The 20342-nt window shown below is 42.4% G+C and overlaps 2 protein-coding genes across 2 annotated transcripts in view; both read left to right on the top strand.

Moving 5' to 3' along the window:
* Window positions 1–2340, top strand: part of Elk (Eag-like K[+] channel) — a 647431-nt gene extending 645091 nt beyond the window's left edge. The window contains exon 15 of the mRNA XM_083125217.1: window positions 1152–2340. Within this exon, the coding sequence (XP_082981343.1) occupies window positions 1152–1895 (744 nt within the window). The 3' untranslated portion in view covers window positions 1896–2340. The remainder of the gene's footprint in view (window positions 1–1151) is intronic.
* The window catches only part of RpS21 (ribosomal protein S21), a 426171-nt gene that overhangs the window by 105927 nt on the left and 299902 nt on the right, over window positions 1–20342 (top strand). The window lies entirely within an intron of this gene.

Raw genomic sequence — 20342 nt, 5'->3', positions numbered from 1 at the left:
AATGTGAGAAAATACACATATGAGTAGAATAGGGGATCGGGTAAGGTCCTCTTGGCGTTTCTTCTGAGATGGTGGTGCTTTCTGAACCCATAGGATGTAAGGAGACAATCCCTATCTGGGGTGGGAGGAGGCAGCAACGTGACTCTTTTCCATACAAACAACCTTATTCTAATAAAGATGTAATCAATATCATGCAATCTCGTCATCGAAGTTCCCTGGTTCGATTCCCGGACTGTTCTTTGTGAGTGTCGCTTCATCGGATTCTTCTAATCATCACTCATCGTCGTCGCATCATATGTACACACAATATCATATAACACTTCACTCTTAAAAGATTCTTCTTTAGGAAGCAATACTATTGGTCTATCCCTCTGCCGTGGTGGAGTCAGATGTAGCTCTGAAATTTCCTGCCAAAAGCCTACGTAGTCCTGTATCATAAAAAAAATTACTTTATGCCAGCAAATACATATATATTTTGTCAATATTCTCTAATAATATTGAATCTGGGTAAATAAAGTGATTTTGAAGTAAGTACAGTGTTTCAAGTGGAAACGTAGTAGAGGTCGGGTGTGGCTCTAGCATGATGCAAGCGTGAATTTTCACAATGGCAGATACGTTTAACGGTTGTGAATGAATGACTGATTTGATTTATTTTACTTAGTGTTCTGCCCCTTTTGGCTAATTGCGAAGGAGGAATGATGATAAGATTGAATGTACGTATGAAGGGCCAATCACAACACCATACAATATTTACATTGTTCTATCTTACCTCCGCACACTAGCATAATTATGTATATCAATATCAATATTCTTGCACGAATATCCTGCTCAGAAATGTTTAGTGTGTGTGTATGTGAGAGAGAGAGAGACAGAGTGAATGTGTTACTTCCTTTATTTTTTATGTGTCTTCTTGATATTTTAAAATTTGTCTTTCTTCTTTTCTTTGTAACCATTTTTTTGCTTTTTTATTATTATTATTTTGTATACCAGGTAAATGTATAAACGGGGTTAGGTGGGAGAACAGCCGAGCCTCGTTAGTCTGCAAAATGCAGTCCAGGTTAACGGTTGTGTTAGGAAATTTGTTAGAACCAGCTTGTATTCCTTCCAGTTCCAGTAAAGTAACCATTAAGGATAATTTTCCATAATTTCAGGTTCGCAATGCCCTGCATGTTCTACAGGAACTAGCAGCTACTGGAGGTCGTTTCACCAGCAGCGGACTCCCTGTCCATTCCAATCCCAACCTGCCCACGGGTCACACTCACGTGCTGCTACGAAGCTCATCGCAGCCTCCAGAGTTGTTCTGGACCGGACCCTTCAACCCAGTGAAACCGTGCAAAGAGACTCAGACGGAGTACCCCGTGGACATACTTGAAAAATTTGTTCTCGAGAACCCAGAGCGTGTCTTTCAACTGTTGGGACTGGATCTCAGCATCCTCAGGCAATCCAGAAAAGATGCTTTCGAGCCACCTCCTGCTCTTCCCCCGCCCCCGTCTTATCGCGAGGGTCACGTGTCGCAGTGCAGGACCAGCCCTCAGTCTCCGGTTCAACCTCAGTCCAGGTCGAGCCCGCCCCAGAATCATCATCAACAGCAGAGTTTCAGCATATCTCCGCCTAACAGCCTCACTTCGTCCGGAATAGTCCCAGACTGGTCCGCGGTCAGGGGACTCAGTACCGACTCTCAGTCACCTCCTCAGCAAACTTCAACGTCCACAACCTCTCAGCCCCCTTCAGCTCCCTCAAAAGCACCCGCGGGTTACTACTGGACCCGGGCGGGTCAGAGGTACAGTGCTGGTGACGTCGAGAACGGGACGCTCATGAAAGTTTTGAACCCGTGCCCGTCGACGCAATCCCTCAAGTACATCCCCACGTCGGAACATGGTGTTTCCCACACTTAAGCAGAACGAGCAACTGTGATTGTTGAAAATGAGTGAACTCAAGAGTTACTCTGAAATACCGCGCAAAACAATAAACATTCTGTGTAAGAAATAGGAGGTAAAAAAAACGTGAGGAACTATCTAGTAGTCACGTTGTAAACTATAAAAGAATCATACATCAGAAATCTTGTCAAGGATACCCCAGAACATTTCTCATTCGCTTGATCTATTTTCAAGACAAAAATTATGGCACACGTTAGTGTGATTGTACAAAGACAATCAAGAGTAACATTTAGTTTCAAACATATCAAAAGTATTGAACTTATTGTAGGAACTCGTGCAATATAAGTGGAGAAAACGTATCACACTTAACTTCTATAGTTCTCGACATAAAAACAAGGAAACATTTGATCGCAGCAAGCTTAATTTCTAATGTAATTAGTGAATAGACAGTTTCTGCCTTATTTTATTTTCACTACGATCAAGTATAAATCACGTCAAACAATTACGAACTCATAGATTTATAGTCCGATAGATTGCTGAACCGACAGGAAAACTTGAGACCGTTTTTTCACAAGACAAAGTGAATCCTGAACAGTACTTGCATCCCAAGTAACTGCACAAGAGATAATATATAAGCTTCCGTAGGTATGTATTTATCATACTTCTACTTTGCACGTTGTAGCTTTTCATATTCACGGTCGATTTTAAGGTGGCAGTAGTGGTGGTAGGAATAAATTTATCTGTAAACGACTTAAATTTTTAGAGATTTACCTACATAAGTTTTCACTTTGATATGAACATTTTCTGAAATGCTAAAGCTTATTGAGATTTAAGGTTATCATACAATTTCCACAAAATAGAAAATTCATCATTGTGAAACGAAGAGTTGATCGTCAACTATCCAATGCCATTTTCAAAGTCATAAAGTGATGGACAAAATATGTAATAGGATTTCTTCCCTATATGTGAAACTGGTTAGTTATTTGATTCGCGCTGTTAGAAATAAATTCAAATAAACTTATCTTTCAGTATGTGTCTCTGAAATTTTGGCTGACGGATGAGACCATTACAGAAAGTAATGAAATGAAAACTTTCGTTACTTCTCTTGAAGAATAAGATTATTGTCAAATTTAATCAAATTTATTTTTATTTTCTTCTCACAGTTGATAAGACGTTTGACCGCAGAAAGGATGTTCAAACCACAATATATGACTAAACTTCATTATAACTCTATTACAAACAGTGAAATCAGCAGTCTTTCATATTTGATACTCTTTTAATATATATTGTCACCATTTGTCAACTTAATGTTACAAAATATCTGAAAATTATGGCAACGTGGTGGCGTTCGTACTACTCATAAAAATTCCCATCAAAGGTGTGTTATCTATGCGAAGTAAGTTACATATCTTTCTCAATTGCTCCAAGAAGTAGTTAATAACTTTGTTTACATATCTCTTACATCTCATACCATCAAACTTCATTTGAGTGACGCACAAAACATATTTATAATAGAATGTATAGCCTTTGTGGAAAGTTGAGAGTGGTCGATTAGCTGCAAGACAGATGTATAAAATATTTCCATTTTAGGATTGGACTACTTATAACAATGCTTCGCGAATTTCTACAAGCATATACTTCGGATGCAAAATCGTGATCATGTATACTAATTTGTATAGTGACAGAAATATTTTATATGCAGTTACTTGGTGTAGTTTTAATATTTTTTCAACGTTATGTTTTAATTTCATAAACAACTTGAATAGAAAACCTGTTTCTAGACTTTGTACATAAAGGTGAAGTAGTTTTTATTCATATGTTTGTAATAATAATAAACTGCACTTGTTACACATATCCAAGAATCACAGAAACATGTGTCATGTATGGTATGTTCTGGGGTATCCTTAAAAGCAGTATGTAAACTGTTATCACTGTTCGTCACACCCTCGAATTGTCTTATTCTTTTGAAGCATGTTCGAGAGATTTTGGTTTTTACTTTGTTCACATTCATTCTATATTCATCTTACTGTAGACCTGAATGTAAGGTAATATTAAGAAGTAATTGCACAAAATGATATAAATGATGATGTAGAAGAATCTGAACTAAGTCTTCATAGATGGTGCAATATCTTATTAACAGTAAGAAAGGACGGTGCATTATTTGTGTATCTGCGTGTTCATTGTTTAATGAGTAGTTGAACAAAACGTAACAATCATATCTGTCTACATTAATATAAGCAACCGCAGATATTGAAGTTTGCTGTCCTTTTCTCTACCGAAGAGTATGAGATCAGATAAGAAATTCAGTGCTAGAAAAGACTACGGAAAGAAGAAAGATAAACCATTTTCATTATATTCTAAACATGGATGCTTGTAAGCTTCCAGGACGACTGCGTGGGGTCTAGTAAGCGTAACCTCTTTGGCCAATACCTCGAGCATGCTTTGGGGAAGAGGAAGTGTTGATTCTTCAAAATGACACTATCAAGAGTAAGTACATTTATAGGTAATGACTTATCTTTTCACTTATGTAACACGGTTATGCTACTAATGCTTCTTGAAAGCACGTAAGTTACACGAGATATGTTTTAATAAGACACATACACTATAATTATGAAAGTATCTTCACGGAAAAGCATTATTATTGTGATGAAATTGTAATGCTCGGAAAATTGTCACTGATGATTCACTCTACAGAAAGTTTAAAACCTTATCTACAGGTCAGTCTTTTTATTAAAGAAACTTATTATTTCTGTATGTTATATATATGTGACGACATTATGTAATTATTGCCTTCAGTGCTCACAGACGTTACCAAAATTCATTACAATCATTCAACTTGGGCCGTCCAATACTACTCACCTTGCAATGAGAGAAGATAAAGACCTTGGCGTTCTGAGAGTATGTAAGAAGATAATAATTACACTGACAATATATTTCTAATTTTCGATGAAATCCGCAATATGAAGAAAACAGGAAATGTTAAGATAACTCTCAGAAAAAGAAAGCAGGAAATGTTAAGATAACTCTCGGAAAACACACGAATAGAGTGTTACATGGTCAAAAGTACAAAAATTATCATATTCGTGTAGATTTCAAATGTATGATTCAATACTAGGTGAACGAATATCGCAGACATATTTGGAAGACATATAGAGGCTTAAGGTAAATTTCTCGTAAGGGACAAACGGATTTCTTCAAATTTACAGGAGAAATTACTTACCGAATGCAGTTTCTTTAGACTTGTGGAAGTTTGGGAAAGTGTTTTCTTGCATCGTTCATTGAATTTTGCCGGTAAATCATCTATTTTCGATATGTCGCAAATAGAGCTTATTTCCGTGAAATAAGCGAAATGCCACCTTCAGCAATGTTTCTCAATGCAGAATACGTAAGTACGAATATTCAAATTAAATGAATTAGCAAATTTCAGCCGTTTGTCCGATACGAGAAATTTACCGAGGCTTAATACATAGAAATAACAAATATTATTTTACAAGAATCACTCTTTGAAAATAAACTTTATCTAAGAATTCAATATTAAAACAGTAGTCCAGTTTGGGGAATTCAACGCCTTCTTTTGAGGCTCGGTGAGGCTCGCCGTGTTGGCAACCGCTTATTCGAAAAAATCACCAAGGTTTTTGGTCTAACCTAACCTAAAACAGCAAGGAGCTGGCAATTTTGCTTGAGAGTTCACAAACCGGAAGTGGGGCTCGGTGAGGCTCGCAGTGTTGCCAACTTCTTACTCGAAAAAATCACCAAGGTTTTTTTTGGTCTAATCTAACCTAAAGCAAGGAGCTGGCAATCTTGCTTGAGAGTTCTGCAACCGAAAATGGGGCTCGCAGTGTTGCCAACACCTACTCGAAAAAAAATCACCAAGGTTTTTGTCTTGGTCTAACCTAGCCTAAAGCAAGGAGCTGGCAATCTTGCTTGAGGCTTGCGTTACAGTGCATAAAGCAATTTTTGGTAACCTACTGGTATTTTTACCATCGTTTTTTACAAAAAAGAGAGAGAAGAGAGGGAGGGAAGAGTTAAACAGCCGGCAGCCTACCTACAGCTTTTCTTGGTCTAACCTAACCCAAAGCAAGGGGCTGGCAACTTTGCTTGAGGCTTGCCTTACAGTGCATAAAGCAATGTTGCCAAACTACATATACTAAACAAGGAAAGCGGGCACTGCCGTAAAAGAGAGAGATGGATGGATGGATGGTAGTGCAGTATGTGTGTGCGTGTGTGTGTGTATAATATGTAGCATTATTAACTAGAGTATGTTGGCAACTTGCTTATAACTAAAAAAATAGAGATGCCAACGTTGCTGTAAGATAAAAAGAGAGACTAAGCTGGCAACAGTGGTGAGCGAATACGTATTATTTCCAAGTCCCGAGTGCCAATGTATATCATGATTTTTTGCAAACCTCTCTTGCGGCAACGATGTGCCACACACACACGTACGTACTTTTTTTTATTTCTGTATTTTCATCTACGGAAGTGACTGAAGGGGCAAGCTGAAAATCTGTAGTCAACTCAACCATGTAAAAACTTTGGGTGGGTAACTACGGGAAGCCATCAATCACAGCCTATCTACAATTTTCATCGACTGTTGGGGGTGACTGACAGGATAAGCTGAAAATCTGTGGTCAACTCAACTGTGTTGTGCGGAAACTTGGGCGGGTAACTACAGGAAACCATCAATCACGCAACAGGAAGCTGTCAATCGCCTGGGGTGTGACTGCAGGAAGCTGTCCATCGAGTTGATGGTATCATTACTCGATAAAAATCAAGATTATTTGTTACTGCCGGAAACCATCAATGACACAACAGGAAGCTGTCAATCGCCTGGGGTGTGACTGCAGGAAGCTGTCCATCGAGTTGATGGTATCATTACTCGACAAAAATCAAGATTATTTGTTACTGCCGGAAACTGTGCAAACTCTCAGCTTTTGTGACGGCTATGTGATTGACAGCTTCCTGCAGTCGCACCCAGACTGTGCGATAAACTCAACGATATTTTTTTCCTGGATTGCACTAAAGGGCACACAAGATTCAAATCTACTGGGTGACTACAGGAAGCAATCACTCACACAGCTGTCATAAATTGTGCACGAAACAAGTTCTACTTGTTTCCGGTAGAATACAGCTGGGCGTCAACGATATTTTTTCTAGGAAAGGGCGTTCACGCATAGCCTGAACCAACCTTGAAAGTTTAGCTGCCGGCAGGTATAAGTTTCTATTAGAAACCTCGCGCACATCAGTTGCAGTCGAGTATTGCTACTAGATAGTCGTATAAAAGTGTTTGCTATATCAAGTGGAATATTAAGTGTAATAGAAACCGAATTAGTTTGGTCTGTCAGGTGTGTACCATATCAGCATAAGTTATATACACACAAGTAGCTTGACCAGCTATAAAACTAAAATTTACGCAATTATACTATTGTTTCGTGTGTGTTAAATTGCTAGCAGCTTTTTGTAGGTAAGTTTTGTTTTTTTCTTATTATTTTTTACATGTGTGTGTGTTAATAATAATTGCAAGTGGTGTCAGTGAACAGAAAGTGTTGTCTTCATTAAACAACGAAATTATACTAAACAAAAAATATGAGCATATATAACATGTGCTTAAAAAAACTATTCTTCATTACGAATAACATAACTGTTAGTTATGATCATGTTAGTTTACTTATAGTGGATAGTATTGACGCGTGTACACCGGGTTGGATTTGATGTTTTAAGTCTATTTTATGTACAGTAAAACTAATCGGGACTGAACCTACAGTTTTAAGAACCACTTGTACGGGTATCGAACCCTTGATTACAAGCCTACCGCTACGTTATCGCAAAGGTTAGTGGAAGTACTGATTGATTTGATGTTTTAAGTCTATTTTATGCACAGTAAAACTAATCGGGACTAAAACCACAGTTTCAAGAACCACTTGTACGGGTATCGAACCCTTGATTACAAGACAACGACGTTATCGCTACGTTATCGCAGAGGTTAGTGGAAGTACTGATTGATTTGATATTTTAAGTCTACTTTATGCACAGTAAAACTAATCGGACGTGGACCTACAGTTTCAAGAACCACTTGTACGGGTATCGAACCCTTGAATACAAGCCTACCGCTGCGCCATCGCAAAGGCTAGTGGAAGTACATAGTTATTCGAATCTTATTTATTTAAAATATTTAGTTTTTTTTTTATGCACGCTTATTGATTTTAAACGTAAAATTAAATAAAATCCGGCAATTATATCCAATTATACTTATGGCTACAACGAGCATTGAGATTTTTTTTGCTACGTAAACAAAATGGTCGACATGCCAAATATGAACAGGCTATATAGATTTGAGAGATGGATAGGAAGAAATTAATTAAAATTTAATTTCATGATTACAACACGAACTTAATGATTGATTTAGTTTATTTTATTTTACGTTTTGTACCTCTTGGCTAATTTGCGAAGATTGGGGGTGAGTGATGAAATAGACATTCACAAACAACCAAGCCCGACCAGGATTCGAACCTGGGACCCTTGGCGTCGCAGCGCGATGTGCTAACCACTCGGTCACAGGGTCGGGCAAGTGTTGGTATATGCATAGACCAAAGTTACATGGTTCTAGACCCCATAGGAGTCGAGAAAATCAATGTCTTGGAAAACGTCTTAAGACAAATATCTTAATCTTTAAGAAAGTCGACTTCCGGTCTGTCAAGATGTTACTTCCGGTCTGTCAAGAAAATTTTCTTAAGACAATTATCTTAAGACGTTTTCCAAGACATTGATTTTCTCGGCTCCTAATTGAGCTAGGATGATGATTTTAGGTTTGTTGGATAGGATTCGACGAGAACTATTCGACTAGCAAATAAAATCGTTTCTACCCCCTCAAGTTTCGGAAATACAGACAATTTTTTATTTTTTTGAGAAACTTGATTTGCCGGCTTAGTTTTTGCCCTAATTCGAAAATTTTAATAGCATTCGATACAAAATTAGAAGTACTCTACAACTTATTGGAGGGATGATAACTACTACCTGCTGTTTTCGAGTTATTTTGGATTAAAATTTCAAGATGTAATTTCTAAGATGTTTTGTAATTCATCAACTATGGGTTGTAGGAAAACGATTCTTGCTCTATCTGCTATCGCTCGACGAATACTATAAACATAAATAATGCTTATGGTTTGATTTTTAAAATGGCGAGCGGAAAATAACCATGTTTTCTGAAATTATGATTTATACTTCATATGCCAAAAGGGCTGAGGGTTAGAAAAAAAAAAAAAATTGTTTGGTAGAATTATGCACACATAATATTTTTGTGTTTTCTATACACAAGCTTAATTATTTTTTTTCAATTATTTACAGGATTTATTAAGAAGCAAGAAGTAGCATAAATAGCACACTCCCACCAAACCCAACACTATTGTGAATTATTGCACAGTATTTATTTTGTGGCACTCCACTATATATATATAATAACATACCCACAAATATTTTCAACAAAATGCGCTCCATGAAAAGTTGCCCCGTGTGCAAAATAAGCATATCAAGCAGAAATTTTGCAAGACATTGTCGCACCTGCGTGCCAGGCAAGCATTTGGCTGCCACCGAACCATGTCCCAGGTGCGGTATACATATTACTATTGATAATTTGAAGAGGCATATAACATCATGCAAAATTGTCGTCGAAGCACCTGTTCCACAACCGTCGACCAGCTCGACCAAGAGGAAAGCGGAAGCCGACTCGCCACCATCCGCCAAACGCGTCAAGCCTGCGACGAAAGCAGACGGGTCTGCTTTTGGAGGAATATTAGAAGATTATGTCCGATTGTCGGACGGCTCTTGCGATGTTCGTAGCTTTTTAGAGGAGAAGCGAGCAGAGATAGTTTCTATTCTTAGTAATGCACTGGCTACGCACTCCTCCACTAAATTCTACGGTACGCTATGTTGCACATACAAGAAGCCGACCGATGAAAGATACACTTTCTTTCATGCAACGAAAGCAAAAACGCTGCATCTGGCGGATGGTGACAGCATTGGGGAAATTTACGACAAGTTTACCGAAGAGCTGCTTGTTAAACAGGAGGAGCACGAGGCCACAGGCTCGGGCGGTTCGCTGTGTGGAGAACCCCATAAATTGTGTGTTACTTTTAGTCAGTTTGCACCAATGTCCGGGTCTAGTTACGTCCCTCTACCACCAGATGTTGCAGCAAAGAAGGCTGTTCTGAATATTCAGAACAGGGATAACAAGTGCTTCGTCTGGTCGGTGCTAGCAGCGTTGCACCCCGTCGACTGGAAAAACCATCCACACCGAGTTAACCACTACCTACCCTACGAGGCAGAGCTGGAAGTTGCCATGGCTGGGATCGACTACCCGGTAGAGGTCCCGGACATTCGAAAGTTCGAGGCTCGTACACACAACCCTCGGTTGGCCATCAACGTTTACGGTCTCACTGACGAAAATGCGGTGTACCCCATCCGGGTGAGTGACGTAAACAACAATGATGCTCGAGAAATCCATCTCCTACTTATCAAGGACGAGACCAATCACCACTACACCCTTATCCGTTCCCTCTCCCGGTTGGTGTCGAGCCAAACAAGCAAGCATCATGGTAGCATAGAAGTTTGTCGCAGGTGCTTGTCAACTTTTGATAATCGAGAACAGCAGGATTATCAGCACATCAGAGGTCCCAACATCGCTGCAGAGAAGCTTGCCAGCCACAAGATCTACTGTAGTAACAACGAGCCTGGTGTGGCAGTCTTGCCCAAACCTGGCACTGTGGAGCGTTTCCACATGCACGGTGCTATGGTGGAGCACCCCGCTATCATCATCGCGGATTTCGAAGCCTTCCTCAAACCCCTGTCCACTTGCGATCCCGATCCCGAAGTTTCCTCCACCACCCCTTACCAACTCCACGAGGCATCGAGTTATGCCTACGTTGTGGTGCGACGAGACCAGCACATCGCCCCCGAGCCCTACGTGTACCGTGGTCCCGACGCAGCCAAACACTTCCTCGAGAGGATCGTTGTCGAGGCCAACGAGATAGGGAAGGTACTGTTGGCCCCCAAGTCTATGCTCCCACTGTCTCCCGACGATCAACGTAGACACGACGAGGCCATCGCTTGCCCTGTCTGCGTCAAGGAGTACACCGCCAACAACCGTAAAGTCCAACACCATGATCACTTTAACGGTAGGTATGTTGGTCCTTGGTGCAACAAATGCAACCTCATGGCTCGGGACCCGCGATTTATCCCTGTGTTTTTTCACAATGGCTCGGGATACGACTTCCACCACCTCGTCAAGCATCTTGGGTACGACGACATGCGAATCAACGTCCTGGCGCAGAACGAGGAGCGTTACATTAGCTTGAGTAAGTGGGTGCGAATCCCAGGATCACACTCTACCGTCGAGCTTCGCTTCCTCGACTCCCTGAGGTTCCTCCCGGCCAGCCTCGATGCTCTCGCAGGGAAGCTTAGCGACGAGCAAATGCTTATTACCTCCGGAAACTTTCCGAACTTGGACGCAGGTCTCTTCAAGCGTAAGGGGGTCTATCCCTACGAATACGTCACAGATCCTTCCAAGTTCGCGGAGACGACGCTACCTCCCCAGGCGAAGTTCTACAGCAAGCTGCGAGGCTCGAACATCTCCGAGGATGACTATCACCACGCCCAGTCCATGTGGCGCGAGCTGGGCTGTCGAACTCTCGGGGACTACCACGACGCCTACCTCAGACTTGATGTGACGCTCCTCGCCGACGTGTTCCAGACGTTCCGTGCGACCGCAATGAAGATCTACAAGCTGGACCCCGCCTACTTCTACAGTCTCCCCGGACTGGCGTGGTCAGCCATGTTTCTGGTGACGAAGATCGAGCTGGAGCTTCTTTCGAACGTGGACATGATGCTGTTTGTGGAACGTGCCGTGCGGGGTGGAATGGTCCAGGTGTCGCAGCGACACTCGCGCGCCAACAATCACCACATGGCCACCGGCTACGACCCCTCACAACCGTCCAGCTATATTATGTACACGGACGTCAATAACCTCTACGGACACTCCATGATGCAGTCACTCCCCTTTAAAAACTTCGAGTGGGCTGACCCTTCCAACTTCGACGTCGAAAACTTCGACGATTCGGAACATGGGTTCTTCGCCGAGGTGGATCTTGAGTTCTCCGAGAAGCTGCAGGATTTGTTCTGTGATCTCCCCCCTGCACCCGAGTTCAAGTGTCCACCCGATTCCAACCAGAAGAAGCTCGTCATGGATTTCGAGCCCAAAGAGCGTTACGTCCTACACTACCAGAATCTCCGGTGGTTGATGCAGCGAGGGGTCACGGTCCACGCAGTTCACCGCATCCTCAAGTTCGAGCATTCTCCATGGTTGAAGCCATATATTGAAGTCAACACCAAACACCGCACCGCAGCCACGTCCGAGCTTGATAAGGATTTCTTCAAGCTTATGAACAATGCGGTGTTTGGCAAAACTATGGAGAATGTACGGAATCGCATGGACATAAAATTGGTAACGAGGAAAGCACAATGTCGCAGGCTCGTAGCGAACCCGTTATTCAAATCGAGAACCATTTATAACGAGCAGCTTGCTCTGGTGCATATGAGGAAGGGTGAGGTAAAACTCGACAAGCCAATTTATGTTGGTGCCTCAGTATTAGACCTGAGCAAGCTGCACATGTTCGAGACGTACTACGACATATTACGTCCACATTATAGCCACAACATCTCGCTTCTCTACACGGACACGGACAGCTTGGTGTACCACGTCCACTCAGCCGATGCATACGGGGATATAGTCACGGTACCAGCTTTGCTTAACCTCTTCGACACCTCGGGCTATCCCCAGCCGAACCAGTACGGCATCCTGCCCCGAAACAAAAAAGTGCCTGGCAAACTCAAAGACGAGAAGGACGGTGATGTAATTCTCGAGTTTGCAGGTCTTCGCGCCAAGGCCTATGCCATCAAAGCCGAGGGCAGCGTTACCAAGAAGGCCAAGGGTGTCGGCAGACAGGTGGTTCGGGAGCATCTCGCATTCGAGGACTTTGTCGATTGCCTCAAGACCAGGTCGTCGGTTCTAAGAGAAGAACAGCGCATCCAGAGCGTCGACCATATCATCACCACAAACAAAGTTAGAAAAATTGCCCTGGATCCCAACGACGACAAGAGGTGCGTTCTCGAGTGTGGTATTCACACATTGCCGTGGGGGCACTATCGCTTAGCAGAAAGCAAAACCTGCAACATATGTCCATCTTCAACAGAAGATTCATAAAAACAAAACAAAACAAAAAAAAAAAACACTTTGACTGTCATTACAAAAAACTATGACCGTATTCTTAAATAACCAGCATGCCTATGAACGTGTTCGGTTTCAAAAAACAGATCATCATGGAAACCATACCAGATCATGAAGTCTTACCTTCCGTGTTACCTAAACTCAACGGTCTGTTGATCATTCATCTCAACAGCATTTGGACGAAACTGAATGACGATGTGGGCAAGATGTTTTATGTTTTTAATAACAATTTACATTTCTACGAAATTCCGATCGACGGGAAACTTCAAATCACCGTGAATCCGGAAAACGCAGGCGAAATCAAAATTTCTACCGGCAAGAACATTTTTCGAATCAAGCACGACAAGATGCTTTCTAACATTACGTACGATGTGTCCGCAGGAGATTATTTTTACATGGAACTCCTCGGAGATTACGACAAACTTATTCCTCTCTTCATAGAATTACGAATCGTCTATCCTATTATAAATAACCGTTAACAAAATGCCTAACGACATTTTCGGCAACACCAAGCGTGTGGACCACGCAGAAGAGATTCTCATGTTGGACATTCGAGTTAAGAAGTTGAGGAGCGATTTGATCGCTTTGCAGGAAACCTTAAACAAAAGTTTAGAGTCGGAAATCGCTACGCTCCAAACGCAATGTCTCGACCCCATTCTGAAAATCGATTCCGAACTGAAAACGCTCATAAAAAATTATGTCGACGTACCTTCTTACGACAACGTTCAAAATATACAGTTGAGCGTGGATTCGCTTCAAAATGATTTGGCCAAATTACAGCAATTTCAATCGAAAAATGAAGATTTGGAAAAATTGAAACTCGAAATCGAAGAACGAACTTCCGCAATAGAAAAGAATTTCTCTGAACTTCAAACCGTGGTGAACGATATAGACGCAGAACGCTTGCACGTCGTCGTTTCCAAATTACAAGAAGAATTCACCAGCACGTTGGAAGAAATTAAATCCAAGTTGCAGACTTTGGAAGATACAATGACGAACCTACCATCGTCGGACGAACTGCAGGTCATCGGTAAAAGCGTCGCGAACATAAAAATTCAATTGGAGGCCTATCAAGATTTCGAACACATTCAAACCACCATCGCCACGCTTCAGGCGTCTCTGGAGTTGATCAACGAAGAAATTAAAAATATTCACGCTGAAGCAAGTGTGTTGACGAGCATACAAGACACGTTGAGCACGGTTCAGCAGAAGATCGAATATTTAGAAAATTTGAACGTCGAATCCAATCTTGCTCATTTTCATCACGTACTGGACAACATACAGGGTGACTTGGAATCGTTACGGACGAGCGTACCTTCGAGCGAAGATTTGGAAAAATTGAAAACGGCTGTGACGGCACTATCCGATTCGAGCGACGTCAAAAGTTCATTGAGCGATCTCGAGAGTAAAGTGGCCAATCTCCCCACCTCAAAAGAATTACACGCTTTGAAAAGAAGCATATCACGTATGCTAAAACGACTAGAAACCGAAACAGCGAACGTGGAACAGATTCGAGACGAACTTGCTTCGCTGGTGTCGACGCTGCCCACTTCGCAGAGCGTCGCCGACCTTCACACGCAGTTTACCGAGATGCGAAGCATCGTGAATGATCTCACCGAGAAAAGTTCGAAATTGAATCAAGTCGAGAACCTTCAGAGTATCGTCGTCAACATCAGAGATCAAGTTGGAGTGCTGGAATCCACGCAGGAATCGACGCTGGCCTCTTTCGGTGCCAAATTACAAGAACTCAACGAAAACTTCAAGCAGTTGAACGTGGAAGTGAAAATCAAACCGTCATTTTCTACAGTAACAAATACCATCGTCGAACATTTGTTGCCCGTACAAAATACACTGGGACAGCTTCACAGCAACCTCGTTAGCGTCGATACTAAATTCGCTAAACTGCATTCTCTGCAAGCCATCGAAATCAACAGCGTACCCAATCAACAGAGAATCTCCACGTTCGTCGAAGGTAACAAACTGTACATGTTACATCCTTATCATCCGTACTACAAGTTTCTCCTCGATGGCACGATTCAGATAAATGAATTTTCGTACTGGTCTCACGGTAGAAAAGCTAGCGTTCCCACCATGACTTTGATATCGAATCGTGGTGTCCAGAAAGCAGGAAACATTCCTCTGGCACGTTGGAACGAAACGCGCAACATATATGAAATACACGAAGACGAAGATCTCACCGTTTTCGACGTGAGTGCCGGCGATAAGCTGATCATTCAAAACACGAGCGAAGTGCCACCCTCTTTGAATCCCATCACGCTTGTGCTTCTCTTGAAACGTAATCTCTAAGAAAATGTCTAGGCAAGCCATCGTCGAAGAATTGCATAAACCTGCACGCCGCAACTACGAACGTTTGGCTGTGGTAACCAAGGGCATCGACGACCTCTGGCAAAGTGACCTCGTCGAAATGAGTAGCGGCAATTTGAAAAACGTGCATAAATTGAACAAGGGCAGCAAGTACCTCCTCACCGTCATAGACACGTTTTCGAAATTCGCATGGGCCCTACCTTTGAAGGCGAAAACGGGAACATGCGTCACGGAAGCATTCAAATTAATTTTTCGCAAAAGCGGCGGCAGACGACCACGGTTTCTGCAAACGGACAACGGTAAAGAATTTTACAACGCCGTATTCCAAAAGTTTATTCAAAAACACAAGATTCGACATTATTCGACCTTCAGTCACATCAAAGCCAGCATCGTGGAAAGATTCAATCGAACCTTGAAAACACACATGTGGAAACGATTCACGCTTCGGGGAAATTACAAATGGGTCGACATCCTGCCGGAACTCGTCGACACCTATAATGATACGGTACACAGAACGATAGGCATGAAGCCAGTTGACGTTACCAAGTCTGACGAGCAGCGTTTAATTTCTACCGTTTACTGTCCAAAGTACACACCCACGACAAAAAAAGCTAAATACAAAATTGGAGACCAGGTGAGGATCAGCAAATTCAAACGCACCTTCGAGAAGGGATTCACAAAAAATTGGAGCACGGAACTCTTTACGGTGGTTCGAGTTCTACCCGGAAACCGACACACGTATATAATAAAAGATAGTAGCGGCGAGATTTTGAAAGGAAGATTTTACGAAGAGGAACTCTCTAAAACTAAATACCCCGACACGTACCTCATCGAGAAAGTATTGCGTAGGAAAGGTGACAAACTGTTTGTCAAATGGCTGGGACTTCCGGAAAAAAGTTGGATCGACGCGAACGAAGTGATCTTGTGAGTACGTGGAATGTTGTGAAACGTTTACCGGATCCGGAAAGTCAAACAAAGAAAAAGAACGGCGAGTTGCTTCCCGACAGCATCCGCTGTCTGATCGTAGGTCCTTCGGGGTGTGGGAAAACGACACTGCTCGTGGACAATTTTCTCCTCGCACCGAATTGGTTAAATTGGAAGAACAGGCACCTGTACGTGTTCTCGAAAAGTTTGGAGCAATCCAAATACCAGCAACTGATGAAACTGTACGATGGTCTTGACATTGCAACGTTCGCCTCGGAAATAAAACCACTCGACGATTGTCGTGAAAATTCAGTCGTTGTGTTCGACGACGCCATCCTGGAAAATCAAAATGAAATTCGCAACTTTTTCACGCAAGGTCGTCACAAAGGAATGGATTGTTTTTACCTAGCTCAAACGTTTTCCAAAATTCCAAAACAGTTAGTGCGCGACAACGCTAATTTCATATGTTTGTTTCGTCAAGATCACACCAACCTCAAGCACGCGTACGATGACTACGTAGGCGGAGACATGAACTACAATCAATTTTCGGAAGGCTGCTCTACTTGCTGGAACGGTGACGATTTCGGATTCGCGACGATCGACATGACGAGGAAACCCAACAACGGAAAATACAGAAACAAAATCAACGACTTTCTAAACGTTGCAACGTTGTGAGAAACGACGTATATAAATAACGTCATGACGAAACGAAAAATCGAAGACGAAAATCTCAAGCTTCGCGATTACCTCGCGAAACGCTTCAAAGGTTGGAAATCCGAGAATCGCGGATTCTACGAAGAGAAGAAACGCCAGGATCAACCCGTGATCGATGCCATCAGCAGTCTAGGTAAAGAAATTAAAAGTGTCACGGAACAAAATAAAAATTTGATTAATGAACTCGTACCGCTCGCAGCTAAAAGTTACGCCGTACCCACACCCATTTCGAGCATTCCTTCGACACCGTTCGAACTGAAGGATGCACCGGCACGACGTCGAGCCATAGGCAGCACGTCGTCGTCTTCGGATAAAATCGAGTTGGGACCTTTGGCACGAGACTACCTGAGCACGGGGAAGTTCGACAAGGATGAAGTGTTCGGATTGTACCCCAGCATGGAAACCAGCGAAGGCGGCGGTGTGGTGTGGAAGATTGGGAAATCGAAGGTGACCTTCGAAGGCAACGACATTAAAGTCAATTTAGGCGACAAGGATAGTTGGAACAGGTATCCGGGTACGGTGGGACTGTGGGAACTCGTCGCCAAAAAGCAGCCGAAAGATTACACCGACGAAGATTACCAGAGTTACAAGGAAATTCTGATCATGACGGATGCCTTGTACCAGAACAACGACGCCTCGCAGAATAGGGTGAAATCGAGCAGCGGCGAGAAGTACAGGAATCTCATCAAACCGATTTGGAACCAGGTCAAAACGGGCAGCGGCGTCAAACGTTACAACACGTTACCCAAAGAATTCGTTTGGGTGGACGACGTTAGGAAACTCGTGGACCGATTGTTGGTGATAGCCGGCGAAGAGAATGCAGGCAACCGTAATTTCTACAACGAGAAGGTTGGCATCGTGGACATGATCAGCACGAAACTTTCCAACTTCATCGTGAACGACGACAAGGGCATAGGTTACCTGATCAAAATCATCAACACGCTGCCTCCGAAATTCTGGAACGTGGCCGAAGGAAAAGGACTCGTGAACGACATCATCAACAAGTTACCTTTCGAGATGCATCTACCTGGCTACCAGTACTGCGGACCGGGTACCAAACTCGAGAAAAGATTGGAGAGAGGAGACAAGGGTGTGAATCCGTTGGACGCCGCATGCAAAGATCACGACATCGCCTACAACACCACGCAGACGGATCTGGATGCACGTCACGAAGCAGACAGAAAGTTAGAGCACGCAGCTTTCGAAAGATTCGTGAGTAGAGACGCATCGCTGGGTGAACGGGTCGCCGCACTAGGTACCACCATCGCCATGAACACGAAACAAAAATTGGGGTGGGGTATATAAATAACATACAGTAAAAAAAACAACATGGATTACATAACTAATTTGCCACCCGAGCTACTATCTAAAATCTTCAAGAAAGTAGTTAACGGAGACGTTAATAAACTTGTGATCATGGCAAGAACAATGCCGGAATTTCGCATTCCTTGTGAAATGGTTCTCAAGGACCTTCTTCGGGAGATCAGCGGCCTGAGGTGCGGTGATCTCAACATTCTGCTTTCGGCTGCAGGGCAGAAATTGGACGATAGGTCGGACGAACTGTACGAGGCGATGCAGGGAAGAAGACGGTATACTGATGATTGGTACAAGTCTATGCAGGAGAAGGAAGATATCACTACGCAGATCCTTGCGTTTTCCGAAGCACGAACTTTCTTCCTCTGTTAAAAAAATCTTCGATACAAATCGTGAAAAAAAAAACTTGATATATAAATAACACACATCGTGAAAAAAATAATCTTCGGTATATATAAAAAACACACGTCGTGAAAAACAATTAAATTTCTCTCTAACACTTTGAAATTTTTTTGATATGACGACCGAGAAAATAAGTGATCTCCAAGCATTAAAACAAATGCTAAATTTGTCAGTCGAGTATGTAAAAATTCAGGAATTGGAAGTCGACAAACCTTACACGATAACTTCCGGTTCAATCGTTTCTACCCAGTATGGTCCCAAGGTACGCCTGTTGCTCAACGCACAATACAGTCTATTTTTACCAGATCGATACGCTAACATGTTATGCGACGAGAAGCTATCTATTTTAATCGAGAACAAAACTCGAATCGTGTACAAGGGGACAAAGGAACTTCTTGGCAAGAAAACGAAGCACGTTATAGAATTTGTGTAACGACTGCGAGGCTTTGAAAATATATAAATAACATACCGTAAAAACTACACAAAAAAAAATCTCAGAATATATATATAAATAACATACCGTGAAAATAACACATAGAGCATCAACATGAAGCCCAAGGGTGTCGTGTACCAGATACCATACTCCAATCTAAAAAATCTAGGTGCTCTCGATGGGTTACTCACCAAGAAACAACGCGAGAAGAAACGTTCTTGCTTGAGCAAAGGACACGGAATGAAATTGCTGCTCAGCACACCTCAATTGAAAAGATTGCAGCGTTCGCGGAAACAGCAAAAGATCGGAGGTTTCATATTCAGCATCCCGGCCATCCTGGCAGCATTGGGGGCCGTTGGAAGTTTGGCCGGCGGAAGTGCCGCCATTGCGAAAACCGTCATCGACTCGAAGAAGAACAAGGCGGAATTGGAAGAACAGAAACGTCACAACCTGGCCATGGAGAAGAAGGGGAAAGGTATAACCAAAAAACAAAAAAGCAACCTCGATGCTTTGAAGAAATATAAAAAAAAGAAGCAGAAGCACTCACCAACCGAGACATTGAATCTCTGATCGAACCGTTACAAATCAAACACTTCAGAGGAGTTTTTATGTCCGACTCGTTACCTTCAAGCGTGAAAAAAAGAGAATGCGGAGTAGTCAACTTGGACGATCAAGAAAATCCAGGCACGCATTGGATATGTTACCACAAAAACGATAATAATAAAGCATTCGTTTTCGATTCTTTCGGAGGTGTTCCACCTACAAATTTAGTTTATTATCTGAAAACAAGCAAAACCTCCATATACTACAACGACGAACGCATTCAAGATTTCGGAGACGTGAACTGCGGTCATCTCTGCCTCTCCATGCTCGCGTTTCTCTCTAAAATAAATAACCCTACGGTCGAAGATTTCCAGAAAGCATTGTGGAACCTAAAACAGCATCACTAGGATGGGCGTGTTCCATCTCACGAGCGAATCTTCAATCTTGAAACTCACGCTGCACGACGACATCGTCTATCCTAAATCCGTAGCTCTGCGTGCATTCTACAGCATGTACCTCATACCTAACGTCACCC

This window comes from Lepisma saccharinum, chromosome 1 (assembly GCF_977018435.1).
Source record: "Lepisma saccharinum chromosome 1, izLepSacc3.1, whole genome shotgun sequence".
In the NCBI taxonomy this organism is placed as follows: Eukaryota; Metazoa; Arthropoda; class Insecta; order Zygentoma; family Lepismatidae; genus Lepisma; species Lepisma saccharinum.
Note: the sequence above shows the minus strand (reverse complement) of the source record. Positions and strands in the feature narration are given on the sequence as shown.